A 19665-nucleotide genomic window follows, 5' to 3' on the forward strand; every position below is an offset into this window, starting at 1 on the left:
AATAGACCCATAAAACAGACATGGCATAGACTAGATAACATGAAGGATTGTTTTTTCTCCTTGTTTTGTCATATAAGGAGATATATGCCGATTTAAATAGATTAACCAAAACATGTTATATAATTAATGGTTAGTGGATCATGGGAAATGTAATTTAAGAGTCTGGTAGGTGTGGGTAAAAAAGTGTTATATATGTGCACGATTCCTTGTTTAGCAGAGGCTGCGTGCAGAGACGTGGTTGTCAATCATTTCTTTATTGTCTCCCTTACCCATCAACGATTTTATTACACAAACATTGAACCAGCTTATTATCGTGCCTAGAAAACACACACACACACACACACACACACACATATATATATATATATATATATATATATATATATATATATATATATATATATATATATATATATATATATATATATATATATATATATATATATATATATATATATATATATATCATTTCAAATGCTCTTCTCGTTTTATTTAGAAGCTAACATTACCATTGTTGATACACTAATTAATTTGAATTCATCATTGCGTTAAAACCATTAGTAATTCTTAAATAAATGTGCATAATTGATATATTTAAAAATCACAGCCACGCCAATAAATCGATAATCTCCGTATCGATTTTTTGAAAAAAAAAACATTATTGATTTTCAGAACCTAGATACGTATGAAAAAAAAAGCTGCCTACAAAGCCCCTACATAAGGGGCACGTAAATTTTATCGATTGGTCTGATCGTACCTGTTCACGACGTCATGGAGCTAAATATTGATACCAGTACAAACAGCAGGGACACAAACTTTGTATATTGATAGCACTCCCCTCACCCCTCCACATCTGTGGACATAGAAAGTTAAAACGTCACACGGCCAGTATGTAGTATGTTCACTGTATGTATTCGATCCATACAAGCGATTGGCAAACGTGTATTGATAGGTCCATGACGTAGGGCATGGGAGGGGTTTAAATGGTGGAAATAACAAAGACGGGGGTGTTTATTTTTAGCCCGAGGAAAGTAAGTTTTGGGAATTTGATCTGGAAGGATTTGTTTGACAGAAGAGTTCTGTATACGAGACTGTGGTAGGGATTTTGTGATTCTGGGAGTATGATCGTTCTAGAGCAGTGAAAAGATTGTCAAGTTTTTGTTAAGGAAGTCGGGAAATCTTAGGTTTGTGTTGTAGACGAGTGAAGAAATTTGTCAAGTCTAGTTGATTCACAAAGTCTAGAAGATGTGTGGATCAGCCTCGGGTTGGTCTAAGTTCGCCCTGATCATCCTGCTGGTTGGGATAGCCATCCACATCGCGGGTTGGGCGACAACCAGCTGGATGACGTACAGTACCACCAACAATGTGGTGGAGACCAAAGTGGGCCTCTGGAGGATGGTGTCGTGTAACTCGGGGACTTGTTCGGACACCACGGTGGCATCACAGTACGAGACTGGTAATTACATTAATTAATTATGTATCTTAATTAATAAACTTGTAATTACATTATATTAGCTTAATTAATGATACATGTTAATTAATAAACTGGTAACTACATTAGCTTAACGAATTATATATGTTAATTAATGAGCTGCTAACTCGATTGGCTAAATTAAATGTAGATTTTAATTAATGAACTGGTAACTACATTGGATTAATTAAGTGCAAATTTTAATTAATGAACTAATAAATACAATTTTTTGTTTATTTAAGATTTTAATTAATGAACTGGTGACTATTTTGAATTATTGAAATAATTGTGTTATTATTTGCACTAGGTGTAACTAGAATACAAATAGCTCAGACATAATGAGTTCGATGACGGCGTGGCCGAGCAGTAGAGCGCTAGACTGCTAACCCGAAAGACTCGAGTTCGTTTCTCCAGATACCGGGTTCAATTCTGTAAGACGTTCCTGAGTCCACCCAGCTCTGATGGGTACCTGACTCACGTTATGGAAACAAAAAGAGGCTTGGCATAGTGCTGATCACACTATCCCCTTGTATGCCGAGGTTATTGAAACACATGAACTCTACTTCGTCTGTCCCATGGTCTTATTAATCTGTAGTTGTGGTTATTTACTGGTGTTCATTCTTTACACGATAACTTCAATTAGAGGTGTGTTTTCTGGGTTTTCTAATACATCGGTGCAGGTTATGTTGGTGTATGGGCGCCCATATGGAGGAGACACTACATGTCACCACCCTCGTATATCTTATAGGCTTATCATATCATATATAGACTGATTTTCTTTTAAATACAGGTGTAATATTTCATAAGACTTACTTTAGTTTAATCTTTTATAAGGGGTTCTCAATGTATTTTAATACGAATTAGCTGTTTGTAATCTCAGTAAAGTACAAGCGCCCTAGTGGGATGTCTAGTTTTATCATTTGCCTGTTATGATTTTACAGTAAAGTCTACAGTACATACATCATCAAAATGTCATGGTTTTTGTCTTGTCGTGTATTAACATCAAACTGTCATGTTTTTGTGTTGTGATATGTTGACATCATTAAACTATTATGGTTTTTATGTTGTCATATATCGACATCATCAAACTCACGTTTAGAACTATGTGAATGAATAAACTTATGACTAACCTGTGTGACCCCCCCCCCCCCCCCTCTCCCCCACTCCACAAATAGTTCTGTACCGACTTCATTAGATCGATGTGAATGAATAAACTTATGACTAACCTATGTGACCCCCCCCCCCTCTCTCCCCCACCCCACAGATGCCTTTAACGCTGTCCGAGGGCTGGAGACGGTGACCTTCTGTCTGGCCGTGTTTGTGGCCGTCCTCCTGATGATCTACATGTGTGCTGAGGGGCTGAGGAAACCTACGGTGGCGGCCGTCATCATGTCGCTGCTCTATATCGCTGGTACGTCTTTGTTGTGTGTTTGTTGCCAACTGTATCGCTGGTACGTCGCTGTTGTATGCTGTCTTTGTTTTTAAACTGTATCGCTGGTACGTCTTTGTTGTATGTTTGTTCCTAACTATATCGCTGGTACATCTTTGTTGTATGTTTGTTGCCAACTATATCGCTGGTACGGCATTGTTGTGTATTTGTTCCTAACTATATCGCTGGTACGGCATTGTTGGTACGTCCATGTTGTATATTTGATCCTAACTATATCGCTGGTACATCCATGTTGTGTCTTTGTTGTGTGTTTGTTCCTAACTATATCGCTGGTACGTTCTTGTTGTATGTTGGTTCCTAACTATATCGCTGGTACGTTCTTGTTGTATGTTGGTTCCTAACTATATCGCTGGTACGTTCTTGTTGTGTGCTGTCTTTGATCCTAACTGTATTGCTGGTACGTCCGTGTTGTGTGTTTGTTCCTAACTGTATCGCTGGTACGTCCATATTGTATTTGTTCCTAACTGTATCGCTGGTATGTCTTTGTTGTGTGTTTGTTCCTAACTGTATCGCTGGTACGTCCATATTGTCTTTAGCGTTAGGTTTTGTACGTCCATGTTGTTTATAACCAGCCTATAATATACCAATGCTTATCTATTTTCAGGTGGTTGTAGCTTTGTCGGGATGGTTGTCTTCATCACCACCGTCCCCGACCCCTACGTCGTGTCCTTCTCCCTGGGTCTGACCGTCATCGCCATGACCCTCATCCTTATCGCCGGCACCCTCATGATCCCCGACAGCTTCGAGTCCGACTACGACGACGACGACGAGTTCTACAACGGTCGCCGACGCAGTGTCGTCTCGCCCATGTCCATACGGAAACGAGGCCCGCCCTCCCGGGGAATCACGCCCATCTCCTACAAGGGCGGGGTGGAGGGGAGCCGTTGGAGGAGCTACTAGAGGAGCTGAGGTGAAGAGGTAACACAAGAACAGCCTCTATGACGACAGCGTGCTGTATGGAAGAACAGCCCATAAGATGACAGCGTGCTGTATGGGTGCTGTGTTAACTCTTCCAATGTAAACATCAATGTAAACATCAGTGTAAACATCAATGTAAACATCAGTGTAAACATCAGTGTAAACATCAGTGTAAACACATTAATATCAACATCAATGAAAATATCAAATGATCAACGCCACACACAGTCTAAAAGGATGTAAAGTACTATTTCCAAATAGGCCAACTCCATTTTAAAATGTTTTCTATTTTTTTTTACTCTTGCTTACTTTAAAAATTCGCCATACAAGTATAGGCCTATGTGTGTGTTTTCAAAAGAAGGAAATTGAAAATAAATTATATTGGCTTATAAATAAAAATAAAAACAACTCCATGTATAGAGAAATCACGAAGCCAAAATAGATTCGCCTTGTATATTCGCCCCCACCCCTCACTATTCACCCTACACATACGCCCCCTACACACACGCCCCCCCCCCCACACACACATAAACACGCACCACCACCACCACACACTAAGCTGAATACAGCACTTACTCAACCACACCCCACGTCCCCCAAACCTTTCGGCTTTCTCACAGATATATTTTTTTTTAATTCGGCGTTTTAATTTGTTGTTAATAAGAAAAAAATAATCATGCGATAAGAAATTTCTTTTTTTTTCTTGGACTGTTTTCTTCTACTAGATATACAGATTTACTGAGGTAAACATAAACAAACATATTGTTTCTGTGACATATAAAATCCAACACGTCCTCTTGATTGTAAATGTTGTAGCTGCTACTGTCCATTGAGATGAAAAAAAATTATAACACAACTATAACGACCAGTGGAGTTACTCTACAGTTTAACTGTTCTAGCACCTAGTTGCTCGCCCAATGTTTTGTCTTGTCTAACTTCATGTATATGTATATAAGCTTACATATACGTTAACCTGTATCCAAATCCCGTGCCCTACCTGATTAAAAGGTAAAGTTGCTGTGATATGCGTTTACCTTAGACGGCACCATGGGACTAACACGTTTACCTATGTGTACACATATTCTATTATTAGCTTTTCATCTGTCTCACTTATATTTAAAGAAAAAAAAATGACATGTTTTTACTCAATGAATTTACTGTTTATCCTTTTTATAACTTGGACCTCGACTTGACCACCACATTTGACTCACACTTACACACACATTCAGTGACGTCACATCTCGCTTTGTCTTGTGCTTAAGGCAATTTTTGTTACAAGTTTAAAATTAAATTAAAGAACAAGTTTTTTTGTTATCATGCTATGATTGTAACTGGAATGGAATGTGTGTTTGAGACAGTATTTATGTTGTGTTCAGAGGGTTAAAAACTAGTTTGGTACAACATTTGTAAAAATCTGGCCACCTTAATAAGCAGAACGGCGCGCGTGAATTTTATTTCTAACACTGTTTTATTAATACAACACTGTTTAAATAATACGATTACCAATGTCATATGCATACAATGACTCCATATGTGGCATATAAAAAAAAGTAAAAGTTACTAGAGAAAGTGCCAGGTTTTGTTACTCTTAAGAATAACATACAAACCCTACATACTGTAGATAGCATCTCGCCTATATCCTGCGCCACAGATCTCGACACAGTTCAATGCAAAAGACCGACTTCATTAGAAGCAAAGTTACAAAATTGGTCTTTAAGTTTTGATGAGTACAGGAGTAGTTGAAAAATACAAGTAAAACTAAATTGTGATCGTCGATTTTCCGAAAAGTGTGTATTGGTTAAACTTTTCTAATGTTCAATTTAATAAAAACGAACTACTAAAAAGGTTAACAGCTTAGCTTGTATATGTTACATACAACCACACATTCCGTACCGACTTCGTGTTGTATGATATAACTACAATCCATGAGATGTTTAAAGCAAACTGAAATAGAAAATATGTGTACCAAAAGCAAAAGATATTTTATATATCTCATCTAATGTGCATTGGTCCTTAAACTAAGCGCCATCATTGCTAGATCAAAATTAAACTTTTTGAAAAAGAATATTTGGAAACATTTCATAACATAAATAAATAATCTCGAAGAAAATTGCTAATAAAAATGCCGGCACTCTTTCTGGAAGAAAAACAAAAAGAACAACCGTGGATTGACGTATCGATGATGACGTCAGAACACTCTTGCATAGAAACCATCTTTCTTGTTTGTGTTGTTAAAGAAAAAAAAGTCAAAAATTTATTAAATATTGGAGAAATTAAACAATTAAATTCACCCCATTTTATTTAGAAGATATAAAAAAAGCAATAGGTTGCTGGAATTTAAGGTAGGTCCCTTACACAAGCTGAAAGACCAGCCAACATGCGGGAAGTCATTTCCATTCATCTCGGTCAGGCTGGCGTCCAAATAGGTAATGCATGTTGGGAGTTGTACTGTCTGGAACACGGGATCCAACCGGACGGCCAGATGCCATCCGACAAAACCATCGGTGGTGGTGACGATTCGTTCAACACATTTTTTAGCGAGACGGGGTCGGGGAAGCACGTCCCTAGGGCAGCTTTCCTAGACCTGGAACCCACGGTGGTAGACGAGGTGAGGACAGGGACCTACAGACAACTCTTTCATCCCGAGCAGCTGATCTCAGGTAAGTCCAGGTGATGTTTAGGGGGGGGGGGGGGTGCGTGTGTACTGATGCGTTGTAATTGACATAGGAAGTTTAGGTTTAGGTTAAGATCTAAGACTACAGCTGTTTAACTTTAAAACACAGCTGTTGGCCTGTAGACTTAGACATTCTTATTCTAAACTTTTGATTTATTCATGTTGAAATGTAACATTCATTTAACAGTTAAATGTAGTAGTTCATGAATTAAAACTCGATAGTTCAAGTGTGCACGACACTTTGGTGTGGTAGTTCAAGTGTGCACGACACTTTGGTGTGGTAGTTCAAGTGTGTCAGGACACTTGCACGACACTTTGGTGTTGTAGTTCAAATGTGTCAGGACACTTGCACGACACTTTGGTGTTGTAGTTCAAATGTGTCAGGACACTTGCACGACACTTTGGTGTGGTAGTTCAAGTGTGTCAGGACACTTGCACGACACTTTGTTGTTGTAGTTCAAATGTGTCAGGACACTTGCACGACACTTTGGTGTTGTAGTTCAAGTGTGTCAGGACACTTGCACGACACTTTGGTTTGGTAGTTCAAGTGTGTCAGGACACTTTGGTGTGGTAGTTCAAGTGTGTCAGGACACTTGCACGACACTTTGGTGTGGTAGTTCAAGTGTGTCAGGACACTTGCACGACACTTTGGTGTTGTAGTTCAAATGTGTCAGGACACTTGCACGACACTTTGGTGTGGTAGTTCAAGTGTGTCAGGACACTTGCACGACACTTTGGTGTTGTAGTTCAAATGTGTCAGGACACTTGCACGACACTTTGGTGTTGTAGTTCAAATGTGTCAGGACACTTGCACGACACTTTGGTGTGGTAGTTCAAGTGTGTCAGGACACTTGCACGACACTTTGGTGTGGTAGTTCAAGTGTGTCAGGACACTTGCATGACACTTTGGTGTGGTAGTTCAAGTGTATCAGGACACTTTGGTGTGGTAGTTCAAGTGTGTCAGGACACTTTGGTGTGGTAGTTCAAGTGTGTCAGGACACTTGCACGACACTTTGGTGTGGTAGTTCAAGTGTGTCAGGACACTTGCACGACACTTTGGTGTTGTAGTTCAAATGTGTCAGGACACTTGCACGACACTTTGGTGTGGTAGTTCAAGTGTGTCAGGACACGTGCATGACACTTTGGTGTTGTAGTTCAAATGTGTCAGGACACTTGCACGACACTTTGGTGTGGTAGTTCAAGTGTGTCAGGACACTTGCACGACACTTTGGTGTGGTAGTTCAAATGTGTCAGGACACGTGCATGACACTTTGGTGTTGTAGTTCAAATGTGTCAGGACACTTTGGTGTGGTAGTTCAAGTGTGCACGACACTTTGGTGTGGTAGTTCAAGTGTGTCAGGACACTTGCACGACACTTAGGTGTTGTAGTTCAAATGTGTCAGGACACTTGCACGACACTTTAGTGTGGTAGTTCAAATGTGTCAGGACACTTGCACGACACCTTGGTGTGGTAGTTCAGGTGTGTCAGGACACTTGCACGACACTTTGGTGTGGTAGTTCAAATGTGTCAGGACACTTGCACGACACTTTGGTGTGGTAGTTCAAGTGTGTCAGGACACTTTGGTGTGGTAGTTCAAGTGTGTCAGGACACTTGCACGACACTTTGGATTTATCTTGAGTCACCTGTTGTTTTAGTCACCAGTGATGGAATTTAACAAAATAGTTCCTGGAATTATAAAAAAAAAATTACATTTATTTTTTAAAAAAGCATCCCCTTATATGCGCCTCGTGAACTCTACTTTAGAATGGTAAATCTGAAGATTGATTATAGATTGTAATTTTTGTTAACAGTGTCTCTTCTATAACCCTAACTCTGGTTCAAACCCTTGCCCTTATCCCAATCCCAAACTTTTTCCTGATTCTGGCCCTAAACCTAATTTACTTGTAGAAAAAACGATCCTGTTTGCTGGGGCTTTTTTCTGTTTTCATGAATGCTAGCTATTATTTATTGTTACCCTAACTCTAGCCCTGTACTGATTTTATCCTTAACCATAACCCTAATTAATATTAACTCCGAACCTAATCATGACACTAGTAGAAATGGAACGATTTTTCATTGTAATGTAGGCTGTTTATAAGGTCTTAATCTTACTTAGCCCTGATCCTAACGACATTAGCGGCAGAAAAACAAGCATCGTTACGTTATTGTCATGTTCTGCCGACGTTGTTACACTGAATTTAGTTTTCGTGTAATAATAGAACATCTTGAGTGATTGCCAGGGTTCACGGAAAGACTTATAAGCATTAGCTTCTGTGAAATATGTTTGTCAGTCTTTAGAATGTGACTAGACCAACATTGAAAAATAATTGGCTTCTATTTATGGGTTCAATTTTCAAAAAAGTAGAGCAAAGGGCGTTAAGTTTTGTTGTGTAGCTATTGGTATAATTTCTTGGATTACCGTTCTTGCATCATGACAAAGCGATTGTGTAACGGTAAAAGTCTTATATAGTATTGAACCCATTTTTGTTAGTATCCCAGTCCTTAATCCTTGCCTATAACAGCGATACCACTTAACATATTCATATAGCTATTATCACTCCTTCCGATACTTAACGTGTCAGTTTATATTTAGGATAAAGGTTAGGATTATGACTAGAGCTAATAGAGCTTTAAAAATCACTTCATGTTGTACTAGCGAACATCATCGACACACTTATCCAATTTATGAAGATGACTGTGTTCCTGTATGGTTACTTTTACATTAGGTCTTATGGTTTAGGTTTGTCTTAAGCTAGAAAGTATAAGTACCTACATCAGAACAATTAAACAATTACATAGGAATACTATAATCGACGTGTGGATAAACGATTTTCTATCACATTTGGGATAAAGACGGGGTTAACAGATTATCTTAATCTTTATCCGTGTTGCGTGCGGAACACATACAAACAAGACCTACCATAACTTTTATAAAGATTCGTACGATCTATTTTATAAACATAGATAAATGTGTAGATGTTTTCCCCACCCAATTTTATAATGATTAGCTCCGTGTATTTTGTGACATATCACCTCATTAGGCGACACCTGGTGGCAAAATACGTTTGCCAGTCACAAGCAGTAAAAAAATATTATGTTTCCAAAGGGCAATAACTGTAATTCCTAATGAACGTTTTACTTTCATTATGTCGAATGGTTCTGTGTGGATGCACGCCCTGTAAAACTATTGATCTTTTATATCTGAGTAAGCGATCACTGAGTCCCATAATATGTTATTGTGTAGAACTAATCCCGGGTAGATGAGGCTTGGGACGCAACTCTTCTAGGAGAGACAACTCCAAAATCAAACAACTGCTGCCTTGTAGTTTGTTCTTGGTTGGACAAAGTCTATGGAAGCAAATCCAAAAAGGAAAAGCAGGCTGAACTCGGCGTCAATGGCCTCAATGGCGCATAACCAGTTGACACGTATCCTTAATTGTGATGGAGAGAATCCCTTCCAACATTAAAAAATTAAGAACGAAGAAGAAGAAGAAGTAGAACTAATTAACCGACATGTGTCGTAGTGTGATACCACATATATGCCTAGAACTCTAATTAGCTAAAGCGGACATTACACTTAAATACATCTAAAATATGTGTTGACATAATTTTTGAACGATAATGGCATTAAAATTTGTTATCGATGATCATTTGATCGCCGGCTGAAACCTTTGAACAAGTGAAAGCTTTTATCGGCAGGTATCGATGGGGCCATTAGAAATGTGAAGTGCTCATTAGCGGGACTTGAGTTACAAATGGACATGGTCTGATGTCCATCTGTCGATGGGTACTGGTGTCTCCCTCTGTAAGGTAGTACAGGGCATGACACTATCTAATCAGCTTGTTGTTTTTTTCTGCTAGAATTGATGAGTGGAAAATTTTAAGGATTATGGTTAGGACAGTCGCAGTATGACATCAGTAACTAAACGATGCCACGAAGATTGTTAGGGTTAGGATTAGGAAGGTCACACCAAAGTATGACATCGGTAACTAAACGATGCCACGAAGATTGTTAGGGTTAGGATTAGGAAGGTCGTAGCAAGTTATATGTGTTGAAAAAATAGCAATGATTAGGGTTTATGAAGATCGCACCAAGTTAGTCATGAAGATGTATAGAAAACTGTAGAAATGAAGCAGTCACAGTGTGGTCTGACTAGAGGACGAAAGCAAGGGTATTATATCACTTTGTGGGTTATAACTGGGTTGTAAGCTGTAAATTTGGTTTGAATATTCAATCTTTAAGAATCAGAAGATATTTTATGAAGTTTAAAAATAACTTCTATTGTGTGTAATGGTGTGAAATAGGGTCTAGCCTTTATGTTTGTTACATCCATGTAACAGCAGTTACTTACAGTAACTGACACGAAAATCGTTATCGTCATTTAATCGTCGTCTTGACCTCAAGCAGGCTTTACAATTATTTTTAGCGCCCAACACACTATTCAAATTAAATGTTTTTTTTTTAAGAAACTTATCTAACGTTTTTTAAATGTTTGTATACAGGTACAACAGATTTACTTTCATGTTAAATCTAGTTGTATAAAAGTTTTCTCTTCTCTCTGTGCTCAGGTAAAGAAGATGCAGCCAACAACTACGCGAGAGGGCACTACACGATCGGGAAGGAAGTTGTGGATTTGGTACTGGACAGGACACGGAAACTGGCCGACTTGTGCACGGGCTTACAGGGGTTCTTCGTCTTCCACAGCTTTGGTGGGGGCACGGGCTCGGGGTTCACCTCCCTCCTCATGGAGAGGCTGTCTGTCGACTACGGGAAAAAATCGAAAATTGAATTCTCCATTTATCCCGCGCCACAGATCTCGACGGCCATTGTGGAGCCGTACAACTCCATCCTAGTGACGCACACCACTCTAGAACATTCCGACTGCTCGTTTCTTGTCGACAATGAAGCCGTGTACGATGTTTGCAGACGAAATTTGGACATTGAACGACCGACATACACAAATTTAAACCGTCTTGTTGCGCAAGTTGTATCGTCCATCACAGCGTCTTTGAGGTTTGACGGAGCTTTGAATGTGGACCTTCTGGAATTTCAGACCAACCTTGTCCCCTACCCTCGCATCCATTTCCCCCTAGTCATCAACTCCCCCATCATATCAGCAGAGAAGGCGTACCACGAGCAGTTGAGCGTGGCTGAGATCACCAACGGCTGCTTTGAGCCCGGGAACCAGCTGGTCAAGTGCGACCCCCGCCACGGCAAGTACATGTCCTGTATCCTGCTCTACCGAGGGGACGTCGTGCCCAAAGACGTCAACGCCGCCATCGCCACCATCAAAACCAAAAGAACCATCCAGTTTGTCGACTGGTGCCCGACAGGTTTTAAGGTGGGCATCAACTACCAGCCGCCCACGGTGGTACCCGGGGGTGACTTGGCCAAGGTGCAGAGGGCCGTGTGTATGCTGAGTAACACGACGGCAATATCGGAGGCTTGGGCTCGGCTAGATCACAAGTTTGACCTGCTCTACGCTAAACGTGCATTCGTCCACTGGTAAGTCACACACAATGTAGGGATATATCGCTACACTAAGCTGATTAACATTTGGCTAATTACATTGGTAAGTCACCGCCACTAGATCATACACTATGTAGGGATATGTCCTTACACTTAGCTGATTAACATTTGGCTAATTACATTGGTAAGTCACCGTCACTAGATCACACACTATGTAGGGATATGTCCTTACACTTAGCTGATTAACATTTGGCTAATTACATTGGTAAGTCACCGCCACTAGATCACATACTATGTAGGGATATGTCCTTACTCTTAGCTGATTAACATTTGGCTAATTACATTGGTAAGTCATCGCCACTAGATCACACACAATGTAGGGATATGTCGTCACACTTAGCTGATTAACATTTGGCTAATTACATTGGTAAGTCACCGCCACTAGATCACATACTATGTAGGGATATGTCCTTACTCTTAGCTGATTAACATTTGGCTAATTACATTGGTAAGTCATCGCCACTAGATCACACACAATGTAGGGATATGTCGTCACACTTAGCTGATTAACATTTGGCTAATTACATCGGTAAGTCACCGCCACTAGATCACACACTATGTAAGGATATGTACATACACTTAGCTGATTAACATTTGGCTAATTACATTAGTTAGTCAGCACGCCTAGATCACACACTAGTTTACTGCACATCCATATGTGGTCACACTTAGCTAATTAATTGATAGGTAGTCAAACGTAGCTAATTTACATTTATCAAATTACTTCGGACAGTATACACCCATAGCACACACAACACTATCATTTTACATTCGTGAGTATCCAAACACACTCATCACTATCAAATAACTTGCCATCATGGCGAAAGTAGCTTCGCCCCATAATGATGTAGAACTCTTAATCCGTTAGTATCAACAAAGTATAATAGTGCTAGAAATAAATGTATTTGTATCTTCGTCTATGCTGCTCCCTTCTTGAGTACTGTCAAGATCTATGTGTCATTCGCATGTCATCACATTTACATACTTGTCGTTGTGTTGTATGAATACTGTCAAGTGTCATTCCAATGTCACCAAATTTAGATACGTGTCGTTGTATTGTTTAAGTGCTGTCAAGATCTGTGTCATTCCCATGTCATCACATTTACATACTTGTCGTTGTGTTGTTTGAGTACTGTCAAGATCTATATGTCATTCCCATGTCATCACATTTAGATACTTGTCGTTGTGTTGAGTACTGTCAAGATCTATATGTCATTCCCATGTCATCACATTTAGATACTTGTCGTTGTGTTGAGTACTGTCAAGATCTATATGTCATTCGCATGTCATCACATTTAGATACTTGTCATTGTGTTGTTTGAGTACTGTCAAGATCTATATGTCATTCCCATGTCATCACATTTAGATACTTGTCGTTGTGTTGAGTACTGTCAAGATCTATATGTCATTCCCATGTCATCACATTTAGATACTTGTCGTTGTGTTGAGTACTGTCAAGATCTATATGTCATTCGCATGTCATCACATTTAGATACTTGTCATTGTGTTGTTTGAGTACTGTCAAGATCTATGTGTCATTCCCATGTCATCACATTTAGATACTTGTCATTGTGTTGAGTACTGTCAAGATCTATATGTCATTCTCATGTCACCAAATTTAGATACTTGTCGTTGTGTTTGAGTACTGTCAAGATCTATGTTTCATTCTCATGTCACCAAATTTAGATACTTGTCGTTGTGTTTGAGTAGTGCCCTGTCTCTAGCACCTCTTCCCCCCCCCCTCCCCAGGTATGTTGGTGAAGGTATGGAAGAGGGTGAGTTCTCCGAGGCACGTGAAGACCTGGCTGCCCTGGAAAAAGATTATGAAGAAGTTGGATTGGATTCGGTGGCGGAAGAAGGCGAGGGTGAAGGCGAAGAGTACTAAAAAAGTTCCAGCAGAGAAGATGAGGCGACCATTTGTTTACCCCACCCAAGCCACAGAGGAGAATTGTTGACTGACTTTGTGACATCTTTGGTGTTGTTGTTCTTGTGTGACGGACAGTTTTTGACTGCTAGAACTGGTCTTTCATAATTCATGAATTTCCGGGATATTGTGACGACATGACGGATGGTTACACAAGGAATATCATTTTCAACAATTAGCTTTTAATTATATTTATATACTGCATACATGGACGTTTTATAGACGACGATATACACCTTATATTTGTGTACGCATATAATTGTTCGTACACAGAAGCAGAGATACATACAGACTTGATATAACTTTGAGTATTGTGTTTATATAGATGTTTAGATCGAACTTTTAATTTGTAGAACTTTGAATTCTTTGAAAGAAAACCACTGTACGATAGAGATGTGTTTAGACCGGCCGAGATCCTGGTGTGGATGGTTTGGTCTGGTCCATGGTGGCAATACAACGTCTTTATTCAACTCTGGCTTGGCTTCTCATTTACTGGTGGTGGTTGGCTGGTGTTTGGTGGTGGTTGGCTTCTCATTTAGTGGTGGTGATTGGCTGGTGTTTGGTGGTGATTGGCTGGTGTTTGGTGACTAATTGGCTGGTGTTTGGTGGTGATTGGCTGGTGTTTGGTGGTGGTTGGCTGGTGTTTGGTGGTGGTTGGCTGGTGTATGGTGGTGGTTGGCTGGTGTTTGGTGGTGATTGGCTGGTGTTTGGTGGTGATTGGCTGGTGTTTGGTGGTGGTTGGCTGGTGTTTGGTGGTGGTTGGCTGGTGTATGGTGGTGGTTGGCTGGTGTTTTGTGGTAAATGGCTGGTGTTTGGTGATGATTGGCTGGTGTTTGGTGGTGATTGGCTGGTGTTTGGTGGTGATTGGCTGGTGTTTGGTGACTAATTGGCTGGTGTTTGGTGACTAATTGGCTGGCGTTTGGTGGTGATTGGCTGGTGTTTGGTGACTAATGGGCTGGCGTTTGGTGGTGATTGGCTGGCGTTTGGTGGTGATTGGCTGGTGTTTGGTGGTGGTTGGCTGGCGTTTGGTGGTGGTTGGCTGGCGTTTGGTGGTGATTGGCTGGTGTTTGGTGGTGGTTGGCTGGTGTTTGGTGGTGGTTGGCTGGTGTTTGGTGGTGATTGGCTGGTGTTTGGTGGTGATTGGCTGGTGTTTGGTGGTGGTTGGCTGGTGTTTGGTGGTGGTTGGCTGGTGTTTGGTGGTGATTGGCTGGTGTTTGGTGGTGATTGGCTGGTGTTTGGTGGTGGTTGGCTGGTGTTTGGTGGTGATTGGCTGGTGTTTGGTGGTGGTTGGCTGGTGTTTGGTGGTGGTTGGCTGGTGTTTGGTGGTGATTGGCTGGTGTTTGGTGGTGATTGGCTGGTGTTTGGTGGTGATTGGCTGGTGTTTGGTGGTGGTTGGCTGGTGTTTGGTGGTGGTTGGCTGGTGTATGGTGGTGGTTGGCTGGTGTTTTGTGGTAAATGGCTGGTGTTTGGTGATGATTGGCTGGTGTTTGGTGGTGATTGGCTGGTGTTTGGTGGTGATTGGCTGGTGTTTGGTGACTAATTGGCTGGTGTTTGGTGACTAATTGGCTGGCGTTTGGTGGTGATTGGCTGGTGTTTGGTGACTAATGGGCTGGCGTTTGGTGGTGGTTGGCTGGCGTTTGGTGGTGATTGGCTGGTGTTTGGTGGTGGTTGGCTGGTGTTTGGTGGTGGTTGGCTGGTGTTTGGTGGTGATTGGCTGGTGTTTGGTGGTGATTGGCTGGTGTTTGGTGGTGGTTGGCTGGTGTTTGGTGGTGGTTGGCTGGTGTTTGGTGGTGATTGGCTGGTGTTTGGTGGTGATTGGCTGGTGTTTGGTGGTGGTTGGCTGGTGTTTGGTGGTGATTGGCTGGTGTTTGGTGATTGATTGGCTGGTGTTTGGTGGTGGTTGGCTGGTGTTTGGTGGTGATTGGCTGGTGTATGGTGGTGGTTGGCTGGTGTTTGGTGACTAATTGGCTGGCATTTGGTGGTGATTGACTGGTGTTTGGTGGTGGTTGGCTGGTGTATGGTGGTGGTTGGCTGGTGTTTGGTGACTAATTGGCTGGCGTTTGGTGGTGATTGGCTGGTGTTTGGTGGTGATTGGCTGGTGTTTGCTGGTGGTTGGCTGGTGTTTGGTGGTGGTTGGCTGGTGTTTGGTGACTAATTGGCTGGCGTTTGGTGGTGATTGGCTGGTGTTTGGTGGTGATTGGCTGGTGTTTGGTGACTAATTGGCTGGCGTTTGGTGGTGATTGGCTGGTGTTTGGTGGTAATTGGCTGGTGTTTGGTGGTGGTTGGCTGGTGTTTGGTGACTAATTGGCTGGTGTTTGGTGGTGGTTGGCTGGTGTTTGGTGGTGGTTGGCTGGTGTATGGTGGTGGTTGGCTGGTGTTTGTTGGTGATTGGCTGGTGTTTGGTGGTAATTGGCTGGTGTTTGGTTGGTGTTGGCTGGTGTTTGGTGACTAATTGGCTGGTGTATGGTGGTGGTTGGCTGGTGTTTGGTGGTGATTGGCTGGTGTTCGGTGATGATTGGCTGGTGTTTGGTGGTGATTGGCTGGTGTTTGGTGACTAATTGGCTAGTGTTTGGTGACTAATTGGCTGGCGTTTGGTGGTGATTGGCTGGTGTTTGGTGACTAATGGGCTGGCGGTTGGTGGTGGTTGGCTGGTGTTTGGTGGTGATTGGCTGGCGTTTGGTGGTGGTTGGCTGGTGTTTGGTGGTGATTGGCTGGTGTTTGGTGGTGATTGGCTGGTGTTTGGTGGTGATTGGCTGGTGTTTGGTGACTAATTGGCTGGTGTTTGGTGGTGATTGGCTGGTGTTTGGTGGTGGTTGGCTGGTGTTTGGTGGTGGTTGGCTGGTGTATGGTGGTGGTTGGCTGGTGTTTGGTGGTGATTGGCTGGTGTTTGGTGGTGATTGGCTGGTGTTTGGTGGTGGTTGGCTGGTGTTTGGTGGTGGTTGGCTGGTGTATGGTGGTGGTTGGCTGGTGTTTTGTGGTAAATGGCTGGTGTTTGGTGATGATTGGCTGGTGTTTGGTGGTGATTGGCTGGTGTTTGGTGGTGATTGGCTGGTGTTTGGTGACTAATTGGCTGGTGTTTGGTGACTAATTGGCTGGCGTTTGGTGGTGGTTGGCTGGTGTTTGGTGGTGATTGGCTGGTGTTTGGTGGTGGTTGGCTGGTGTTTGGTGGTGGTTGGCTGGTGTTTGGTGGTGATTGGCTGGTGTTTGGTGGTGATTGGCTGGTGTTTGGTGGTGGTTGGCTGGTGTTTGGTGGTGGTTGGCTGGTGTTTGGTGGTGATTGGCTGGTGTTTGGTGGTGATTGGCTGGTGTTTGGTGGTGGTTGGCTGGTGTTTGGTGGTGATTGGCTGGTGTTTGGTGATTGATTGGCTGGTGTTTGGTGACTAATTGGCTAGTGTTTGGTGACTAATTGGCTGGCGTTTGGTGGTGATTGGCTGGTGTTTGGTGACTAATGGGCTGGCGTTTGGTGGTGGTTGGCTGGTGTTTGGTGGTGATTGGCTGGCGTTTGGTGGTGGTTGGCTGGTGTTTGGTGGTGATTGGCTGGTGTTTGGTGGTGGTTGGCTGGTGTTTGGTGGTGATTGGCTGGTGTTTGGTGGTGGTTGGCTGGTGTTTGGTGGTGATTGGCTGGTGTTTGGTGGTGGTTGGCTGGTGTTTGGTGGTGGTTGGCTGGTGTATGGTGGTGCTTGGCTGGTGTTTGGTGGTGGTTGGCTGGTGTATGGTGGTGCTTGGCTGGTGTTTGGTGGTGATTGGCTGGTGTTTGGTGACTAATGGGCTGGTGTTTGGTGGTGGTTGGCTGGTGTTTGGTGGTGATTGGCTGGTGTTTGGTGGTGGTTGGCTGGTGTTTGGTGACTAATTGGCTGGCGTTTGGTGGTGATTGGCTGGTGTTTGGTGACTAATTGGCTGGCGTTTGGTGGTAATTGGCTGGTGTTTGGTGGTGATTGGCTGGCGTTTGGTGGTGGTTGGCTGGTGTTTGGTGGTGATTGGCTGGTGTTTGGTGACTAATTGGCTGGCGTTTGGTGGTGATTGGCTTCTCATTCGGTGGTGATTAGCTTGGTGTGATACCACTAGCTGAATGTCATGGTGTAATTTGACAGATTGAATGTCATACTGTGATTTCTCTTATTGCACGTCTGCTTGTCATTTCACTGACTGGATGTCATGGTGTGATTTCAATTACTGGATGTCATGGTGTCATTTCAATGACTGAATGTCATGGTGTCATTTCACTGACTGAATGTCATGGTGTCATTTCAATGAACAAATGTGTCCTATCACGTTTAATTAGAAAGAGCATCACCTGGCTATCGAGATTTAAAAATGTCTGCATAATCCAACTTTAATTTGAGCGCGGTAAGTCTGTCTGTTAATTGGCTAGCATAATTAGTCTTTAACAAGGCAGCCTGTTAATTGGCTAGGCATGATAAGTCTGAACAATAGTCTGTTTGTTGGCTAGCCTTGTAAGTCTTTAACAAGACAGTCTGTTAATTGGTTAGCCTTGTAAGTCTTTAACAAGACAGTCTGTTAATTGGTTAGCCTTGTAAGTCTTTAACAAGACCATTGTTTCTTCCAGACCTTTTTCTCCGGGGGGGGGGGGGGGCACTTGAAATTTTCGGCGGGGGAGGGGAGGGCGGTAGACTTTTTCGGCGGGCGGACACTGTTAAAAGAATATATTTTCTATATAAATTATATAAATTTCATTTTGTTCGGGGGGGGGGGGCTTACACACTTTCAGAGTGGCAAAACGTCTGTGCTTTCTTTAAAAAGTTATGTTTACAATGTCTTATTTCCATCAATTTAAAATTAGATTTTGTAAACTCTTAAGGGATCTCCGTGGGCCTCCATCTTGCTCTGACACTAGATGCCATGCTTTAAACTGCAAATCGCAAGTTTGAAATAACTCAAGGTTGTTTTTTTTTTTACTGGCGACCGAAAACATGCAGACCATCAAGAAATACAATGCCTGTGATTACTTGCAAGTTAAGATCAAAACTTATAGCAATGTTACCCATCAAAGCTGCGTGGACTTTAAACTTTTTGCTCGGTAAAATGCTTACATTTTTTAGAACGAAATCACCATAGGCCTATAGACATCATTTACATTGCGCAATCGTAGAAACAGTTCGTGATTAGCCTATACACTACTACATCTCTCCCCCACCCCCTCAACACCTAGTTTTTCAGAACAAATTTGAATGGCCACATCAGCAACAAAGCTGAATCAAAATACCCGCCATTTTGATAAGTTTTGTAAACAGAAGTTTCAAAATAAGAATATAATTTGATTAAATACGAATTTTAAAACTTAGCCTAGCCTAAATTTTTTTTCAAGCATTTTTTTTAATTGACTGAAAATTCAAATGGCGAGTGTTTGTTCGTTTGTTTTTCCGATTTTCCACGGCAAGCAAAATATATTTTGTTTGTTTAGTATTTGCGTTGATGTGCCTAATATGTTTTTTTTTAATTTAAAGTTTGGGCCTAGATATTAAATAAGAAAAAGAAAAACCAAGTCGAATGTGCCCGCGCCGCAAAGACCGTAGAAGTAAAAAATGTCGCCCTGGCCAATACACACGTTTAAACAATCGCCGAGCAATTTGGCACATCCGATATTTTGGCCAATTAAAATTCTCGCCTCAAACCTATAGAAACGAGTAGGGTCTGGCGTCTGTTAAAACATGTGGCAACGATCTACATACACACCAC

The 19665-nt window shown here is 41.9% G+C and overlaps 2 protein-coding genes across 2 annotated transcripts; both read left to right on the forward strand.

The window, feature by feature from the left end:
- Positions 1-868: 868 nt before the first annotated feature.
- On the forward strand, positions 869-5142 carry LOC131954421 (uncharacterized). Its single transcript, XM_059318088.1, has 3 exons — positions 869-1456; positions 2736-2882; positions 3526-5142. The coding sequence occupies exons 1-3, from the start codon at positions 1246-1248 to the stop codon at positions 3819-3821; spliced, it is 654 nt and encodes a 217-aa protein (XP_059174071.1). The 5' UTR covers positions 869-1245; the 3' UTR covers positions 3822-5142.
- An 841-nt stretch (positions 5143-5983) lies between these two features.
- LOC131954352 (tubulin alpha-1A chain) lies at positions 5984-14438 on the forward strand. The gene is made up of 3 exons (XM_059317970.1): positions 5984-6499; positions 11084-12020; positions 13794-14438. The coding sequence occupies exons 1-3, from the start codon at positions 6217-6219 to the stop codon at positions 13927-13929; spliced, it is 1356 nt and encodes a 451-aa protein (XP_059173953.1). The 5' UTR covers positions 5984-6216; the 3' UTR covers positions 13930-14438.
- The last annotated feature ends 5227 nt before the right edge of the window (positions 14439-19665 follow it).

The sequence above is a fragment of the Physella acuta genome, unplaced genomic scaffold (genome assembly GCF_028476545.2).
Source record: "Physella acuta isolate Inbredline_101_S28 unplaced genomic scaffold, ASM2847654v3 ptg000078l, whole genome shotgun sequence".
NCBI classification, from domain to species: Eukaryota; Metazoa; Mollusca; class Gastropoda; family Physidae; genus Physella; species Physella acuta.